Genomic DNA, 19,508 nt, shown 5'->3' on the forward strand with positions numbered 1-19,508 from the left:
AGTACAGAGGTGAGGTGGGAAAGGTCAATGGGAATATATCATCTGGCCATGCAGAAAGATTTGATTCTTAATGATTTTAAAATCAAATAGTATGTTTAGGAAATGTGTTGTTGTTCAATTCAAGAATTAAGCCCAACGTAATAAAAAACAAAGATATGAAGAATGAATGACTAATGACAAATCAAGTGCTGTAAGATCATGGTTAAAAGGTAAAGTAAGTACATGTAAAGGGCACATGTGAAGATCTAAAAGAATTTATACTTACTTTAGTAGGTTAGATCTTATGTCAAAGACACTAAAAGCTGATGGAGGAGGGTAAGTGATATTTGACCTATTGTATATGTGTACATATAGAAAGAAGAGACATATACCAAAGATACTGCTTATTTAATCAATATAGACTTAAATATATATGTATATTTAGATATGTTTTAAGTATGTTGATACCAACATAAGAGATTTTACTATCTAATTTTTATAGAAAAACACGTCTATATACATATCTATAATTAAGGAGCACCACTCCCCACATTAGAGATGATTACTCAGTGGGAAGCAGTAATACAAATGAAAAAGGCTTCCCTCCCATATTAAGGAAAGGAGATAAAATAAGACTAAGTTATTTTTAGCAATAGGTATTTAAAAAAATAGTTTGTTTTTTGTTTGTTTTTTTTAGTAACACCACAGTTCAGAACAATAGTCAAAGTTCAAGGTCTTTAAGTCAGTGACAGCATCTCAGTGTCCATTTTCTGCTTGCTCCAGGGTTGTCTCGTTTTGCTTCTGTGTCACACGTAATCCTTCCCACTGGAAGGTGCAGGTTTGGGATATGGCCGTGGTGTTGGGTAAGATGTTGTTTTTCGGGGACAGGAGCAGCAAAGTAGGGCACCTCCCAGAATGCAGAGAGAAGCAGCAGCCCAGCCAGTGAAGAGAGCTGGACCAAATTCATACCTGAAGAGGAAAAGACAATGCATTTGCTCAATCAATGAATCATTGAAAACTTCTAAAAACATAATTAGAAATGTCATATTTTTCCCCCCAATGGAAATAATCCCCCATGATCCCTGGGGGAAGTACTTTCAGGTCTGTGCTCACACACACAAGAATGTTTGCATTGCAATTGTTGACGATTTGCAATAGCAGATCAGGCAACACAGCATGCAACACCAGGTTAATTACACAAATATTTCCAAAGACTTCCACGTGTAGGAGACTTGTAAAGCACGTTTATACACTTTAGAAGTCAGGTCTGAACTACAATTTCCAGACTAAAGCTTAACAAGTCATGTTATTACCAAGTTGCAATCACGTTCTATAAAGAAACTGCTCAAGTGATAGACCATTAGAGTTTTTAATAGTTGATCCCAGATACCTATTATCACTGAAATCTGAAATTTATGCTTTTGTAACAAAGACTTTTAAGCAGCTCTTGGAACATTCTAGATTAAGCTGATCTAAGTGTTGTATGAAGCCAGACTCTTGGGGAAAGGATCTATGACTGACGGATACTAACCAACAAGAGTAGACAAAGCTAGCTCTAGAGTGATAAGGCCTAGATTTGGATCCAGATGCAAACTCTCAACTGCTGCAACTGTGTGCTACTGATTTCACTTCTCAACCTCACTTTCTGCTTCCCTTAAAGGAGGATGATCCCACCTGCCTTGCTGGACAACTTTCATGATCACCTGAGACATGAAAATAATATGTGTATGGTGCCTAGCAACTTATAATAAGTGCTCTCGCATCCACTGCTGGTAAAATTTTAGCCTGCTGACCTCCAGCAGTTTCTGTCCCTGCATTGTAAATCTTATGGGATGGCTCCAGTACAATCATTGCGGTGTGTGTTCTCCTGTACGTGGGTGATTATATAAAAAGAATCACATCTTGTCTATCCAACCACTGGGATTTTCACCTGTTCATCCTAACACTCACAAACAATAATTACATCTTAACATCCTGACTTGGAATGTAGTTATTAGGCTTTAAAGACATGAACACAGTGAGACAAAGGGCCTTGTCCCTGACCAAAGAGTGTCATTACACGACAGCCAAGAATTAGTCCTTGAACTTCCACAACTTGCAGTATTAAGAAAGATGACCTTTGGAAAGTCAATTTTATAGTTCTGATAGAACATAAAATTTCAAAGTAGTATCACAACTTATTTTTTATAAACAAATTAAACTTTTTTTCATAAATAAAGTTAAACTATTGAGAGTGAAGTATTCATTAGGCCATAGAGTAGTACCATTTTTTAAATCATAATCTGTGTGCTAGTTACAAATAATCACAATTAAGTGTTATAAGTATCACAATATACTTCAGATAGTACATTCCAAATATATTAAAATCTTTATTATTATTTAAATAAAAACAAGAGAAAAGGCCTAGCACACAACTGCAAAGTATAAAGCTTGGAACTTTTCTACTTTAAATACGTTCTGTCATCAATATAGGCTGTTAAAGCAATTATCAAACTCACTTTAACATGAGTCACAGGCCTTTCAAATTATTTTCCAGTTTGACATAGAATTCTGGAAAGCAAATCTGGGAAACTGTGCCACTAGCTGGACTGTGCAGAACATAAAAAGGGTATTTTCTCAGAAAACAAGCTACTTTAACGTGAATAGCATTACCTGGCATTGACTGGGGTCATGGGGTCATAGAATTCTTGAACAATTCTATGGCCATACCATGCTGTGGCAACTAAAGCAGCCAGACCTAGAGAAATTCAAAACAAAAGACTGTTAATCACCATGGAACACTGAGCATGACTATACAGCCCATTACATTTATAAGGATTTTACAAGAATTAAATCTCATCAATAGTGCTGACATTTTTAATTTTTTCAATTTTAATTTGGACTATTTTAATTTAGGGAGATTAGAAGTACAGATCTGATTTATTCCAAGTAGTCTGTTAAAACGGATGAAAATAGTAGATCAGAGTGAGGCATAGTTTATTCTCTGTCATCTATTCATTTATAGTTTGTGGTCACTGGCACACATAAAGCTTTTTTGGAAACAATTCAGCAGGTTCATGCCATTTAAGATCTTCAAAGATACAGTTACACATCAGTGTACTAAACTACTTTTCATAAGATCAATGTCCTTATTACTGTAGATGAATCAAATGAAAAAGGGAAGAGGAATACCCTTCTACATTCTTCTTGACCAAACTGCCAAATTTACATTTCTGTAAGATCGAAAGGAAAGTAAGCGGTGGGACAGCAGGGAAGAGCAGGCCCTGTCTCAGAATGGACCAGCCCACCCAACTTTCTGCTGCTCCACTGGCCAGGCCTGCCAGGTGTTGCCTTGAGATGGCTGAGGCGCACATCACATACATTTATGCATCACACTCAGTTTTCCATACATTTCCTATTTCAGCAATACCAAAGAAACTACTTAGTCAAAACAATTCATTCCATCATTTGAAAGAAGTATAAACTATCTTGATTTTTCCAATCCAAAGAAAGTAAATAACTTCCTTTCGTAGTCATTCTAAGAAACCAACAATATAGACAGATTAAATCTTTCAATGCTTCATCCTCCTCCCCCTCAAAAGAAAAAGAGGTGATCTAAGCTAATTGCCTCTAATACTTGAGAGAAAACACTAGTGCTTTTGTCTGCTCAGATGCGCTGAGAATGCTCTAGGATGCCTGACCCCCGCTCCCTAGAAAATCCTTACACTGAGCTGGGAGTGATGCAGTCCCTTAGGGGAGTTGCAATAAGGCCGGCGAAGGAAGTGCTCTGCAGAACATTTATTCCCAGCCTTTGTGTAAGATTAAACTTCTGGGAATAAAACACCATTCATGGGTTTGTTTTTTGTGGGGAGATAATTTGGATAAACTGAAAGACTGGTGACTTTCAACTAACCAGATCTCTAGCAAAGCCACAGGCACTCTTTATTATTGGTTAAATCCACTAATTAGGCTGGGGCAAAAGCCCCTACCAGGTCTTTTGCCAAAAAGATGAAAAAAAAAGTCTAATTCTAGTTTCTCCTAGTGGTAGATTATATCACTGGTATTTTCAAACACAATAGACTATGATATATATTATGTGTAGTATATACTAATTTCAAAAATAGACCATATATGTAAAATACTACTTTATACACACAGATGCAATCTTATTTAAAATAAGCATTATTATAACACTGAAATGGGGCTGCCATGTCTTCTCTGGCTCTCATTTTCTGAAAGGTCACATATCTAGCATGAATCAACATTTCAATAAGGCAACAAATACATATTGGTTTTTTTAAGGCCTTTCTGTATTTTTTTAATTCTTAATGCATTTAACTTAATTTCCTATCATCCCAACATTCTACCTTCGCTCTAGTTGGCCTTTCTCTTCACTGATCTATGGGCACATCTGCTTTATTTTGCAACCAGACCTGCCCACCTGAAATGATGTTCTCATTTTTCTCCAATAATACCAATAGCATCCATTCCTCAGATGCCTGTGTGATTCACACATTCTTTATGTTCTCTCTTACTACTCTCCATCTTTGCCATATATTGTCTCTGGGATGCCACAGAAAGGTTCTATGTAAATAGAGTTGTTCCTTAGTGTTTGCTAGATAGAGATCTCTCTCTTCACCTGGGAGAACTGGTTCTCATAAACCGGTTGGCACCCGAAACCTCAAAGAATAGACCTGGCCACCGTGAGCACAGATACCACATTTTCACTTGGTTCCTCTTTAAGAATGTGAACGTCAGCTGGACGAAAGGTTTCTCTGTCTTTAGGTTTTAAAGGGACTGAAATACATCAATTCAAGTGCAAGAAATCCACCATCACTGAAGGAAGTGGAAAGCTAGATCTCAAACCATGCCAGAGGTAGTCTAGTAAGGTAAAACCATGCCAGAGACAGTTTAGAAAGAGGGGCAGGGCCTCGCTTACCTGCCGTAAGAAATATCACGCCTCCAATGACAGCCATCCGCATCTTCTGGACCTCATCATCTTCCAGGCACTTCATACACTTCATGCCAATAGTGGCCACAAAGATAGCTATTAGTCCCAACAGGATGCCAACCACCATCAAGGCACGGGTTGCTTGTAAAGTGCCTGGAAGAAAATATTTTAGACCATGTAAAAATAATCATGTGTAGACCAACAAGAGAAGAGTGGTAGACCAACAAGAGAAGAGTGGTAGACCAATATATTTCATGTTGTATGAAAGAAAGAAAATTAAACTAGGAGTCAGGAGACTCCAATTCTAGTAGGTAACCAACATGGCTTCTTCAGAAAAACAGTCAACTGGCTGGATATGAACTAGAAGCCCTCCAGCTCTAACAGTTTATGTTTTCAACATTAAATTCAAATTCCTCTGAAAGAATAATGATTTGGTTGAATAGGTTTAGCTGATCTAATACATCTTTAATCCTTATTAATGGAATATTTTAATTCTGAAATACAATCATATGTGTTATCCTTAATGTTAAACCATTTATAATGAAAATGGTTTACAATATATCTTGGTAATAGTAAACAGCTTTATACCCCAGCCATCAAGCTTCAGAAAAAACACAGGTGAATTTGGAAGATAAGAAATAAATTTCTCATAAATTATCATGGCTTAATAAACAGTATTTCTATCTTCAGTGACTGACATGATATGAATGCCATTTTCTAAGAACAATACTAAATAACCTTGCAATTGTTACTTTAGAACATAGTAGATTCACATTCAGAACCACCAGTTTTTACCACTACGCAGGATTCCACTAATTGTCTAATTTCCTGTTATTGTCATTTCATACTAAGTCATTACCACACCAATGGGGGCAGGTTTCAAAGATTATGCCAGCATGTTTCTTAAAGGGTAAAACCATGACACCATAATCATGGCAAGCGATGCTAGTGAGATGAGTTTGATCAGTTCTAGATTTATTTCCTCCTTCACACAAAGATCGTATCTCACTGACAGTGCTAACATGTAACAAGCATTTCTGCATATATAAATACTATTTATATCCTAACAAACCATGCTATTTTCAGTAAACTACTTATTATTCTTTGGGACCATGTTTCTATTATATACAGTCCGAGTGATGGTATCTCTGACCAGGGAGTTGAAACAACTGGCTTCTTGATGCTCTTCAAAAGCAGCTGACATGAGAGAAAGATTTCATATCTCACTGTCCAATTTAGACTGAGCTCAGTCTTGGTATTTTCAGAGTTGAGAACTTAAGTTACCACTCCTAATGGACACTAAGATGTCTAAAACATCATTGAATTTTATATTTTTGATATTTCCTTCCCTACCATAACCAACCTATGATAAAATCATAGTACCCTCGATCTAAGAAGTATCAAAGTTTTTTTTCCCTGTATTTGAGAGATATTTTGGAAGCCAAGGCACATTTTTACTTGATTGAATTAAAAAGCAAACCAGAGACACTCCCCTCTGCCCCCACACATCCACCTCTTCTTCATAAGTAGGTGTGAGCACAGATGCACCTACCTACACACTTCTCCTAAGACTCCTGCGTGGTATAAGAGCTGCTGAATCAAAACACAGTGGTTTGAAGAGGAAAGTACCAAGGACTTCACCGTGAGGGTGTGTCTTTCCTTCTGATGTACCAACAGTTTTTGCAAAGACAATCATTACTAAGAAGGAAAATTAAAATAACTAAGCTCTTATACACAACACAGATTTCAAATTCCATTCAGAAGGAAAACATTTCAAGCAAAGGCATATTGGTAGAGGAAATGCTGAAAGTTACAAAGGTGATCCACATGGCTGGAGGACAGGGTGACTGCCGGTCCATTTGCCTGGATTGTCTTGGTTTTTTTGTTTTGTTTTGTTTTTTTATCCTCACCCGAGGACATTTTTCCACTCTTTGTTCAGGTAGAGTGGGAGGGAGAGAGAAGAACAGAGAGAGAGAGAAACATCGATGTGAAAGGAACACATCGAGTGGCTGCCACCCGCACAACCGGACAAACTGCAACCGAGGCACGCGCCCTCAGCGGGAACCGAACCCGGGTCTCCCAGGACCGCAGGCCGACGCTCTAACCGCTGAGCCAAACCGGCCAGGGCTGGATTGTCTTGGTTTTAAAAGTACTTGTCCTACACAGACACTAGTGTGGAGAAAGCCTGGGGTGGGGCGGGGGCTGGGTGAAGGGAGGCAATAGGGTAAAAATGGGGGATATCTGTAATACTGTCAACAATAAAATATAAATAAAATAAGTAAAACTACTTGTCTTACATCCAAAGAAGACCCTTGATCCTGGACCAACTGGGACAGCTGGTCACTCTACTGGAGGATGATAGGATGTGCAAAGTAAAACAAGGCAGGGCTTTGCAAGTTAGGGTAAAGAGTTTGGAGTTTATTCTAAGTGCAATCATAAGTCACCAGAGGATCTTAAAGTGGGGGTCGGGGGAGGATTTTTACCCTGGGTATAGAGAGCACAATCAGTCAGAATTCTTTCTATGCTGGCCCTTTAAATATGCAGAACCTCCTACAGCTGTCAGCCACCTCCTCTTTGCTCTCTCATAAATACTCAGTTTTCTAACTCTTTATTCATTACTTCTGTTTCTTTCTCTGATCTCTCTCCAAGCTTTCTACCTTGTTGAAGTTGTAGGGCCTCAAACCAAACCCAGCTTCCATAATAATCATTCTGGTGTGCCCTTCACATAGAAACAGCAGGCCACCCGCCCAGCAGGTCCGAGCACTCTGATCACAAGGTGTTCTTCACAAGGAGTCTGCTGGGCCTGTCTCATGAGTCAGGTTTGTAGGAAGCCATGCAGGCAGGGAGCACACATGGATGAACTACTTCAAAGCTCCCCTTGTGCTCACCTGGAATGAGCTAAGATTCAGTTTTGATCGCTAAGTTTTTTCTCTTTTAAGTTTCCAAAGGAAACACATTTGATTCATGCTGTACCCATTTTATTCTCCCACTTCTTTTACAAAGTTTCCGTGGGGGAGAGGACAAATCCTGGTGTGTTTTATGTCCCTATAGAATAATGTCTTGCTTGATGCACAAAAACAATGGAGAACATTAAAACAAAACAAAACAAACAAACAAAAAAACTTTAATTAGGAGTCATAAACTCTATAGAGCAAGGGATTTGTGTTTCATTTTTTAAAAATCTGATAAAGCAACAGTGCTTTTTTACAAAGCAATAGTTTTTCATTTCGGTCCTTGGCATCCATTGACTCAGGATACATCCTTGTATTGTACAACACTAAGTGGGCATCAAACACAAAATCTCATCTGGCCTCATTGGAGACGTTTAGATTAATTCTTAACTATTGTGATGCATGTAGGAAAATGTAAAAATGTGAAGGAAAGAGGCTGAGAATCACAACAGCATAAAAACTCAGTAGCTGGGCATATGTAATGATGGATTAAAAATCAAAGTAAGCAAGTGTGTTAGAAGTTATGAGGGTTTTATGTGCAGGTAGAATCTAAATTTCACAGTTTTAAGCTGGAACCAGGTGGATTCTTCAAATTAATGTCTACGAAAGTATTTTAAGTCAGAGATCTAAAATATATCACTGTGAGCTCCTTGATGACTTGGGTCAAATATTTGTTCATATTTCCATCCAAAGAACTAAAAATGGCACCTGACAGGCTATGGTACCTAAACAATCTGTGTTCAATGAATTTAAATTAAAACATGTTTTTATTCTTTACAAATTCTAATATTAGAATAGATAAAAATACTATCTTGTGTTAAGCTTAACCATTGGGGAAAAATGTACTGAGAAATGCCTCACTAGAGTCTGTGCATACAAACATTTAACTACATAAAACCAGACTCAGTTTAGAACATTAAAAGCTAATAACTCATACAGGGAGGAAACATTCATATATTTTCCTTAACCAGACTTATTTTTTTAATTTTCTAAAATTTTAAATTATATATTTAATGAGCTTTCAAGGAGGTCCCAGGTTGGGACCTCCCCCCCCCCCCCCCCCCCCCGGCAGTAGAATGACGATCAGCAGAGCAGACAAGTTGAAAAGGGTGTTTAAAAGCTACAAAATAGCCCTGGCCGGTTTGGCTCAGCGGTTGGAGCGCCAGCTTGCGGTCCTGAGAGACCCGGGTTCGGTTCCCGCTAAGGGCATGTACCTTGGTTGCAGTTTGTCCCCGGCTCTGGTCAGTCGTGCGGGTGGCAGCCACTCGATGTGTCCCTTCACATCGATGTTTCTCTCTCTCTCTTTGTTCCTCTCTCTCCCTCTCACTCTACCTGAACAAAAAATGGAAAAATGTCCTCGGGTGAGGATAAAAAAAATAAAATAAAAGCTACAAAATAATATTTTGGACCAGAGAGGTACAGCATAGCCTTTGACTATTCACTCAGAGCCAGTCTGATTAAATCAAATCTAGAAGCAAATATGTTCCTTCTCTAGCTCTTTACATTTGCAGATACCTCTATAATATCATCACTAAGTAAAGTCATCTGCGGAGAAAATGGTTAACAAACATTGGCCACCTATTGTTTCTCATCGTTATTCAGCAATATGCGGAGAAGGCAGTCTTTTAATTATACTCAGCTAGACTGATAATCTTGGAGATGAAAGACTCTCTGAGAAGTTCTTACCACTTGTAACCTGAAAGTATAATTTGAAAAAATATTTTAAAAGATCTCTACTTACAAGACAAGAAATGAGTTAGAAGTTACTGATCCACCACAGTTAGGTTAATCAACATAGTGGAGCAAGACAAGCACAGACAAGTGGGATTGTATTTTTCTGAAGCTTTTCTCAAGTTTTACTGTACAAGAAGCAGAATCTTTTTTAAACACCTGACATTGTTCATGCTATTTATTGGCCATATGATTACATTACTACACTGTGTATTCTATATCATAAACAAGATAGATTTTAAGTATATCTACATCCTCACATAGTCCCACTTTGCATCAGTGGTTGCTTAATAAGTAATAAAGAAATCGATGAACTGAACATTGGGTCAATGGAATAAAGCTGCTTTCATCTCCTCTGCAATGAAATGAGCTCATCACAGAACTATATTCCCATGGCCTTTTCACTTGCTAAATCTTGCTTTTACTTAAGTTCAAAGTTAAGTGTCCTCATTGTTAGCATTTCCATTTTATTGATGCATAAGATGGTGGCCACTGGGTATGACCTCAGGACACCAGCACAGTCAGAAACTGAAGTGATCTGGGATGAGGCAGGACTTTCCACTTTTCTAAATGTCCTAAGCAGTTTTCCTTCCTTCCTTCCTTCCTTCCTTCCTTCCTTCCTTCCTTCCTTCCTTCCTTCCTTCCTTCCTGCCTTCCTTCTTTCTTCCCTTCCTCTTCCTCTCCTCCTTCCCTCCCTCCTTCCCTCCCTTCCTTACTTCTTTCCTTCCTCCAAATAATTGTCTCATAATGACATTTATGTTTCTATATTTCCTCTATGCCACTTACCACTCCAAACAAAGAAACCCAACCTGTGCCACCTAACTTTTTCCCTTCAGTCACTGCAATTAGTAACAAAGAATGTTGGTACCTGAAGAAATCAACTTGAGTACCTCATATATCACCTTAGCTGCATCTCTAGGAGCAAGACAGCTCACGTTTGTGGAAGGGAAGAATGAATCATGGATCCATCTCGTTACTCCCCTCACATTGCCCTATTTTATAAGTGGGGGAACTCTAGCCCAGAGAGACCAAGTGGCTCACCATTATACACATGACTGGTTAGTGCAAAACCAGGGTAAGAATTAAGAACTTCTGATCTCAAGCCTGGATTTGGTTTTGACTTCCATCATTCCAGGAGTCATAACTAATGCTTGAAACAGACCTGAACACCAATGGCTCCTGGAACACCCTTGGTTTAGACGCATACTACAGTCTGGAGAAGTGTAAATGGGTGCCCTTTTCTCTGCCTATGCTTCAAAGTCTGTCCAAGTTAGTGATTTTGTCTCTTTAATTGAGCCTGACATCATGGTGAGAGTGCTGGGAAACCTCACGGACAACCAATACTCATTAAGCACTCCTACACACATGTGTATTCATGCAAAGCAAGTTGAACAGGCTAGAGGAGCTTATAAACAAATTACAGAATCCCAAGGTTGGATGTGACTTAGAGAGTCTAGTCTAACCTCCAATTGTCTGGTGCTTGTATTTTCCCTACAACATTCCAACAAAATGCTTACTTAGTTCTCTGCTTATCTACCTCCTACCATGCAGCCTCCTAGGGAAACCCAATCTTTGGACACTGCTAGCTATTAAAGCCAAACAAGAAGAAGCAATTAACTAAGCACACAAAATAAACACTAGCTTGCTAAAAGTTTGAGAAGTGGATCAGAACATGGCAAGATGTACCGCTTAAGCCAGAAAAGTCTACTCTATTAGTATCTGCCACTCTCCTTTGTACATTCCAACTTTCAGCTGCAGGCATTATCAATGTCAATAAACATCATGTACTTTGGATGGAATTGAAGTGGTCTTAGCCAGTGTTAGAACTAAAATGCACAGCGCAACATTTGTTTCCCCAGGAAGTGTCTCAGTTACATTTTCATAAACTGCTCTGCAAGAACCACCTAAAAATCAAACAAACAAACAAACAAACAAACAAACAAAAACCCTGCATCTTTCAGTTCCTATATTGGTTTAAGCACACAGTATCTCTTTAGACACTTATGGAATTATTCTTTTTCCAGCTGACAGTATGTAGAGTGGGAGAACAGGGCTCTTAACATGTTTAGCACTACAACCTTGATTAATCTGTGTATCTCCACCCTAAGAGTCCAAGTAGGCTCCATTGGCAAAGAGAACAAAATTCAATTTCAGGAAACATCTAGCCAAGCTTTTCACCCAAAAGCACTTCAAGGAATGCAGCCTTTTACAAGGAAGTCTTCTTATAACTACAGATGATCCTGTTCACATTTAGAGGTGACAAAACTATACCAAAACCAGTCAATGAATCACCACCCCAGGTCTCTACATCAGGTGGGCGTGAGCACCATTGCCCAGGTGGAGAAATGGAGACAGGTTCTTTGGGCTCCATCCAAAGGCATCCTATGAGTCATTTGCAGGTTGAAGAGAATACCTGTGCGTCAAAGCTCCCTCTTCTGGGAATTGGTTTTGAGAGAAAGGCATCAGCCCCACCTTGAATAACCTCCAGCTTTAACCAAAACCAAAAGAGGAATCTGATCTGGAGTGATATATAGAAATCTCCAAAATGTGTACTGGGGAGAGGAGGAGCACATTGTTTAATTCTTCCATGGTAACTCCAAAAACTGTAATAGCTACAGTAACTAAGAATAAATGAAAATCAAACATTTTGCCATGTTATCGCAGGTAGGGATGGCCTGTTTGAGCATTTGCAATGTGAATCAATCTGATCCCATTGGTCATTTAAGGAAGTTAAAGGAACACCTGTTTAAACAGTTTGAAAATGAACTATTTGGATACAAGGAATCAGAGACCTCTCTAGAATTGTCCTTAGAACCTTCTCCATCTGCCTGTTCCTTAACGTGATACCCCAGAATCCTGACACCATCTGTATTTATCTTTCCATGGGGAAAGTCAATGACTATATAAAGGAGTATATCTAATATATTTCTTACATTTGGTATAAAGAAATCCTAAAATGGGAACTTTGAAAAGCTAAAATGACAACACTCAAAACCACCAAGAACACTGACTAACCAAATTCCACAGGTGTTCAAGGCATCGAAACAGATTTGGAGCAGATTTAATAACCCGAAAGTATATGGCTTTTCACAAAACCACATGAGGGAGCTGAACAAAGCAACTGAAGTAAACTTGAGCTAGGACAACACTGCTCCCCCTCAGCCCATTAAAGGGGCTGGTGGGCAGGCTGGTCTATCTAGGCAAAGACTGCGGAAGCTTTTCTTCAAGTTCGAGGGCATTACAGACCCATGCAACATGAAAACCAGTGTAATATCTGAAGGAAGATACTCCAGCCGTACATGTCTATTACCTAGGTATGTGGGAATTTAATGAGTTTCAGACAAGGCACTCCAAAGCTTTTATTTAAAAAATAATAAAAGGGAAAAGAGCCATCCTGTCATCCTCCTCCCCACTACCCTTAGGAATATTTCTCTCTACTAATCCTTTTCAGCTGGACGGAAATAAGGAGCAAACGTCCATTACGCAGAAAATTGCTTCCGGAAGATGGAAACTAGCAGAGAAGACTCGCCCTCTTCCTTCTGCCTTCCTACTCCAGGTGGCCTCTGCTGTCACTAGCGTTGTCTCTTCCATGGCACTTTGCTCAGTATCTCCATTCTCCCCTTCAGATCACAATGGGAAGTTATTCAGAACTTTTCTTTTCGTTATCATTTTCCTACCTGCCACCAACCTTCACTTTCCAAAATAACCTACAAAACCTGCCTCCTCTGAAGACCCCTGACTTAAAAATGTTCAGTGGAATCTCAGGAGGCTGCTTCAAAAAGTCGTGAAAGGGGGTACAAAGCCTCCCTCCCCCACTTACTGGATCTTAAATATCACAAGAATAAAAAGATTCAAACTTAAATGTGAGGAGAAAGCTCTAAGTTGCGGCATTCCATGTGGGAATGTGACTTTTTCTATGAAAAAATCACAGTAAAGATAGATTGGGGGAGAAATCATCGAAGACTTTGAGATTACCTATTTAGTTTTACAAACCTGAGAAGCCACCAGGCTCTAAACTTTTCAAAGCATTCCATTTTCTTGTCCAAACCCTACCATGCTTCAGTTCACACAGAATCTTAGCATGTCCAGGAGAGGCCTAAGAACTCAAGTTCAAGTTTGGCCTTCACCTCCCAATCCCCACCTCATTCTCATTGGAATTTAAAATGAAACCACACCTAGAGGAAGAGAAAAAGTGTTACCCAGGGAATTTGAGGCGCATTTAGAGCTCAGCCCTGAGCCTTCCTTTTTCCAAACCACAGTCCTCTCTACTTTCTCTCGACATCGATCAGAAGAGTTGATCAACTGACGATTGATAATCACATGTAATCACACAACAGAATCAGCTGATAGCCATTACCCCAAAACAGAGCCACTGAGGAGTTGGGGGTCTTGGATCGCCGCTGTGGGGGAGGGGAAAAGCACTCACTGTTCAGATTCAGCAGGGAGTCGAAGACTTTGCACTGGATCTGCCCCGTACTCTGCGACACGCAGGACATCCAAAGCCCCTCGTAGATGGACTGGGCTGTCACGATGTTGTCGCCCGCATAGGAGTGAACCTTCCACTGGGGCATCGCTGTACTCACTATGGCTCCAATCCAGCCCAGGAAGGCCAGGATGAAGCCCAGTAGTTGCAGCCCCGCGTTGGCCATGGTTCACTCGGGCTCCCCGGCTGACTCAGGGGTGGCAGGTGCAGCAGATGGAGTTTGTAGAGGCTCACTCGGAGCTCCCGGGGCTGGCGGAGCCGCGCAGACGAAGTTAGTGCAGGGAATCCTGCTCCCTGCGCCGCCGCTGGAGAGACTGTAGGTCCGGGGCCAGATCCGGGTTGGTGCTGGAGTTGGGGTGCGAGAAGCTGCGGCTGCTTCCAGGCTCCGGGACTGAGACGCCAACCTGTGGGGCGCCGCAATTTAAAGCAGCTCCGCCCTCCGCCCTCCGCCCTGCGGTCCAGCCCGGCCCGGCCCGGCCCGGCCGCCGCGCAGCGCCCCCTGGCGGTTTCAGGGCGGCTCGCTGGGGAAGCGGGCAGCGGGCGAGCCCGCGGTGGCCCCGCGCCCTGGGCGGAAAGGTGCGGCCGCGGTGTTGGGAGGACCTGAAAGGGATCAGGTACGCAGGGTGCTCCAGTGCTCGCTCCTTCTTATTTCTCCCCCAGCTCTTTTTTTCTCTAGTTAGCCGTCTCAGGCCCTCCATTCATTCAATCTTTATTTCCCCCCAAATTACCCTGTATGTGAAAACACTGAAAATGCAAAAGATGAAAAGTATAGAGCCCTCATAAGACCCAAAGCTCCGTTTTTAACTTTTTTCCTTGTCTATTAAAAGGTATATCTTATCTACCCCACTCCACTCCTCCCTTTTGTTCAGCTTCCTCCCTCCCCCTTCTCCTCCCCTTCCTCGGCCCCTCTTCTCCTCAGGGACTCTCCTAGAACCATGCATTTCTGCAAGGATGGTAAGAAGTCATTCTATTTTATAGAATGGGAAACGGAGACCCAGAAAGGAAACATAATTTCTAGAAAATCACACTGCAAGTTAGCAGCATATCTCAGTACTTGGTTCTCAGCCCACTCTGCTTTTTACATCTCAACTTGGCTGAAATATATGTCCTTTAATTTATTATCGTATCTCTGAAAATGCAGCCTACCCGCCCCGCCCCCAAACACACACGCACACCAGCCTGGTCCCCACAGCAGTTTGTCTTAGAGCAGCAATTCATTATAGAAGGGACCAGGACGGCCCTGGCCAGCTTGGCTCAGCGGCTAGAGCCTCAGCCTGTGGACCAGAGAAAGAAGGACCAGGACAATGCTCAATGCACAACCCCCCACCCTGAAGTGTTTCATTAAGAATTATCAGATGTTATTCATCAAAGGCAAGAGCATCTAAAAAGTCTTTCCCCAGTAGAAATAGGACTGGGCTGGGAGGTAGGAGGTCTGGGTTCTGACTGGTTTTGCAGTGACCGTTATGGTTACCCCCTCAGGTTTTACTCTAGTTGAGCCTTTTTTCCCCCTCCATGGGTCTCTAAAGCTTCCTTCTCTGTATTTAAGTGGTGTTGTGGTTTGGAATAATTAAAATGTTTTCCCAACTGTTTTTTGTGTGTGGTGTGAGTGTGGTGGAGGAGAAGCTTCTATGGTTTTGTTAAAAACAGACTCACCTTGGAGGCAGAAATAAACATGGTAAGGAGAAAACAAGATATGCCCTAATATTTACCATGAGAGTTGCCAGTTTGTAACAAGGAGGGAAACGTGAAGGGTTCAGGGTGTGAGTAAGAAGAATGAAAAAACCGACTATTTGGGGGATGTTGAGAATGAGGGAGGCTATGTATGTATGTGTGGGGGCTAAGAATGCATAGGATTCTTTGTACCTGTGTCCCAATTTTGCCGTGATCCTAAAACTGCCTTAAAAAGGTTATTTTTATTTATTTATTTTTCATATTTGGTTAATTTATTTTTGTTATAAATGTTTCTCCTTTTTCCCCCCTTAGACACCCTCCTCCCCATCCCGCCACCCCACCGCCCTAGCATTGTTGTCTATGTCCATTGGTTATGCATACATGCACATAAGTTCTTTGGTTCATCTCATCCACCCCCCCACCCCCCTACTCTGAGGTTTGTCATTCTGAACTATACTTTCAATGTCTCTGGGTCTATTTCATTCATAAAGAGTCTATAAATAAAAGTGAAAAAACAAAGACCCCCACACTCCACCAGCCTCAGTTCCACCTGGCTATCTCCAGATAACTTCTGAAGGCTTATATTCAAAGGACAGTCTGCAGAGACATTTGGGGGCTAGCAATGAAGAGGGGAGCACATGTGCTGAATGAAGAGATCCAATTAGGGGTAAGCAAGATTAAAACAAGTGGATGCTGTCCTTCTGAAAGCCTCCCCAGACCCTAAGGAAGGCTGTTAGTCAGCTCTGTAGCGCAAGGCTGCATCCGGGCTGAGTCTAGGCCCGAAGTCAGTTTTTCCTTTTAGGTTCCCCCTGGATGTCCTGTGGATGGAAAAGTATCCATCACATTGCATTTATTATTCTCCAGGATTACTGAGCTCAGAGGAGGGTCTCAGAATTTGCAATTGGGCTAGACCCCTACCATGTGAATCATATAATTTTATCTTTTTATTGTTCCAGCCAATTCAGAATTTAGAATATTTTTAAAACATTTTTTTCTTTTTTTTTTTTAAATGGTGGTAGCCTTTTAGATTTGGCATATTTATTTATTTATTTATTTATTTGGTATGTGCCCCTAGCGGGAACTGAACCCGGGACTCTCTGGTCCGCAGGCCGATGCTCTAACTGCTGAGCCAAACCAGCCAGGGCTAAAACATTTTCTTTGTTGCTCAGATTGGATTAATGAAGACAAGATTTGAGTTCAATAAATATACTTGTATACAGAGCCTTTTAAAAGGCGAAAGATTTATGTGATCTGAAGAGAAACTAGAGTATATACAGGGCCTTTTAATCTACATTAGGGCCTGTTTCTATCAACCAGAAGTTGGCAGGGAGTTGGAGGGATGAATTCTGCGGTCACTATGGCCCGTGTTTTTGTTTTTATTCATTCCAGGTCTCTCTGAGGCTGGTTACTTCATCGCCCACAACCATGTTTGTAAGGCTGCGGTGGATGCTGATTACCCTGCTGTGACCCATGCCCATCTCTGGCATCCCTAATTCTGTCTAGTTTTCTGAGAGCAGATAGGTGAGAGAATGACTCATCATAAATCTATGAACTGAAAAGGAAAAACAACTTACAAACATTGGCCTTTCACATAGGATGCATAAACAATAGAGATAGCACTGTGGCCAAGAAGCTTCTAGAAAGGCTGACAATAGTAGGGCAAATGTCCTGCCTGTGGAATAGGAAAATCTGCTATGCACGCTCAGATAAATTACTTCCTTTCTTTTTTTCAGTTTTGCTATTAATAAAAATTAGAAGTTGACTTCGAAAATGTCACCTGAGTCTAAAGCTTTATGACTCTAAGTGATAATAGCCGACACATGTGGGTATCACACTGTCCTCACCAAGTGTTGAGCTACGAGTTTTATATGCACTGTCTCCTCCCATGTGAAGGTGACAGAGCCACAGAGAGGTCAGATCACATTCCCATGGTCATGTTCGGCATTTGGCAGCATGGGATTCTGAACTGTACACTTTGACCCTGGTGCCCGTGCCTTGAAGCCCTGCCCTACAGTAGTTCCCTGTGTGAACCAGATCCATGGAGGGCAATAGCTGCTAGGGTGTAACCACTCTCATCAGGGGTTTCTTCCTCCAGGCAGTGGTGAGATGTTCCACTCTGTGACTGTCCTTCTGCTCCTTCCTGTCACTTCTTAATTTCTGCTGCTGGTACATCAGGAGGGTACACAATCATGTGAGAGAGTGTTGCTGCCGAGGAGGGAAGTATGGGTGAGAACAGCACATGGCTCACTGGTTTACCTCGTGTCCATGTGTGACCGATGCTTGGGCTCAGCCTTGAACCTGAGAACCAGGAAAAAGTAGAAGAGATACTCAGAGACATGAAAGTACAGATGAGGCTCCCGGTGATGGAACAGAGTGTAGACAAAGAAACACAATCCCAAGAGCCAGGCTGGCAGATTCTCAGATATAGTTAAAGATAAGAGTAAGAAAGCCTTTGGCAATGCATGTTAACATTGACTTTTTCGGGTGTAAAAGCAGAACGGATGGGCACATGTCCTAGTAAACAATCTGCAACCTGCCATGTAATTATTTAGGGCTTGAAAGAGGGATGAAAGTACAAATGTAAAAATTTAACATGGATTTCAGTATTAGAATGTGAGGGTTACTAAGACTAAAAAACACTGGTGTAGGCTGTCATAACTACTTGAAACAGGCCTTTGACTCTCTTTGGCATTTTTGAGAGGGTAGTGAGATATGAGTAGTTACAGTACCAACTTTTTGAACCTTATTTCTATCATTTACTAGCAGAGTAACCTTGCAAAATTGGTACAGCATTCTTGTGCCTTAGATGTTTCCTTTTTTAAGTAAGTAAAACTCCCTTCATAATGTTGTGGTAATTAAGCAGGTTGAAACCTGTGCATCACTTAGAACAGTAGCTGGCTCATGCAAGCACGTGGAATGATAGTTATTGTTTCAAGCAGAACAGATGCATTTACTCTACTAATCCTGCCATTTACAAAATGATCCTCACGTTTGTTCAGAAAGACTCTTTCTTGCCTTGATTCTTTTAATGGATGCCATAGTTAAATCATGGTGACAGATTATGCAGTGTTTCTAGCAAGGAAGTGCACTTTTGTGTTTAGGGGGGAAAAAGTCAGCAATGAGAGGGGTGGGGGCTTTCGATGAGATTTCTAGGCCTCTTGTCCAGGTCCTAAACAGGTGCCCCCTCCAAGTTCTGTGTAGTTTCCATTGGCTGGGATTAAAGGCTCTTTCTGAGATGGGGCGGACCCAGAGCACAGGAAGGACTGAGATATGGTGCCAAATGGTTTTCTCTGCAGATCAGTGTGGCTCTTCAGAGGGCCCGGGGAAAAGTCCATAGTGTAAGATTTTTGTTAAGTCTCTGCCTCATTATCAGGTGGACTTTATAAAGGCCCTTTAGACACCCTCCTCACTCCTAGCCTATCAGATCTATCTCTTTAGAAACAAAAGGGGAAACAGTAGAATTTCAACCATCAAAATCTACTTTTTAAGTTATCAAATTATACTACAAAGCTATGGTAATCAAAACAGCCTGGTACTGGCACAAGAATGGGCATATAGATCAATGGAACAGAATAGAGAACCCAGAAATCGACCCAAGCCATTATGCTTATTTAACATTTGACAAAGGAGTCAAGAACATACAATGGAGTAAGGGAAGCCTCTTTAATAAATGGTGTTTGGAAAATTGGACAGGTACATACAAAAAAATGAAACTAGACCACCACCTTACACCATATACAAGAATAAGTGCAAAGTGGATAAA

At 41.0% G+C, this 19,508-nt stretch overlaps 1 protein-coding gene across 1 annotated transcript; it reads right to left on the reverse strand.

Annotated features, from left to right (window-relative positions):
- Window positions 1-658: 658 nt before the first annotated feature.
- CLDN1 (claudin 1) lies at window positions 659-14,468 on the reverse strand. Its single transcript, XM_036243783.1, has 4 exons — window positions 14,018-14,468; window positions 4,898-5,062; window positions 2,632-2,716; window positions 659-948 (listed from the first exon to the last, which is right to left on the reverse strand). Exons 1-4 carry the CDS (start codon window positions 14,238-14,240, stop codon window positions 786-788), a joined length of 636 nt encoding a protein of 211 aa, XP_036099676.1. The 5' UTR covers window positions 14,241-14,468; the 3' UTR covers window positions 659-785.
- Window positions 14,469-19,508: the final 5,040 nt, after the last annotated feature.

The sequence above is a fragment of the Molossus molossus genome, unplaced genomic scaffold (genome assembly GCF_014108415.1).
Source record: "Molossus molossus isolate mMolMol1 unplaced genomic scaffold, mMolMol1.p scaffold_m16_p_5, whole genome shotgun sequence".
In the NCBI taxonomy this organism is placed as follows: domain Eukaryota; kingdom Metazoa; phylum Chordata; class Mammalia; order Chiroptera; family Molossidae; genus Molossus; species Molossus molossus.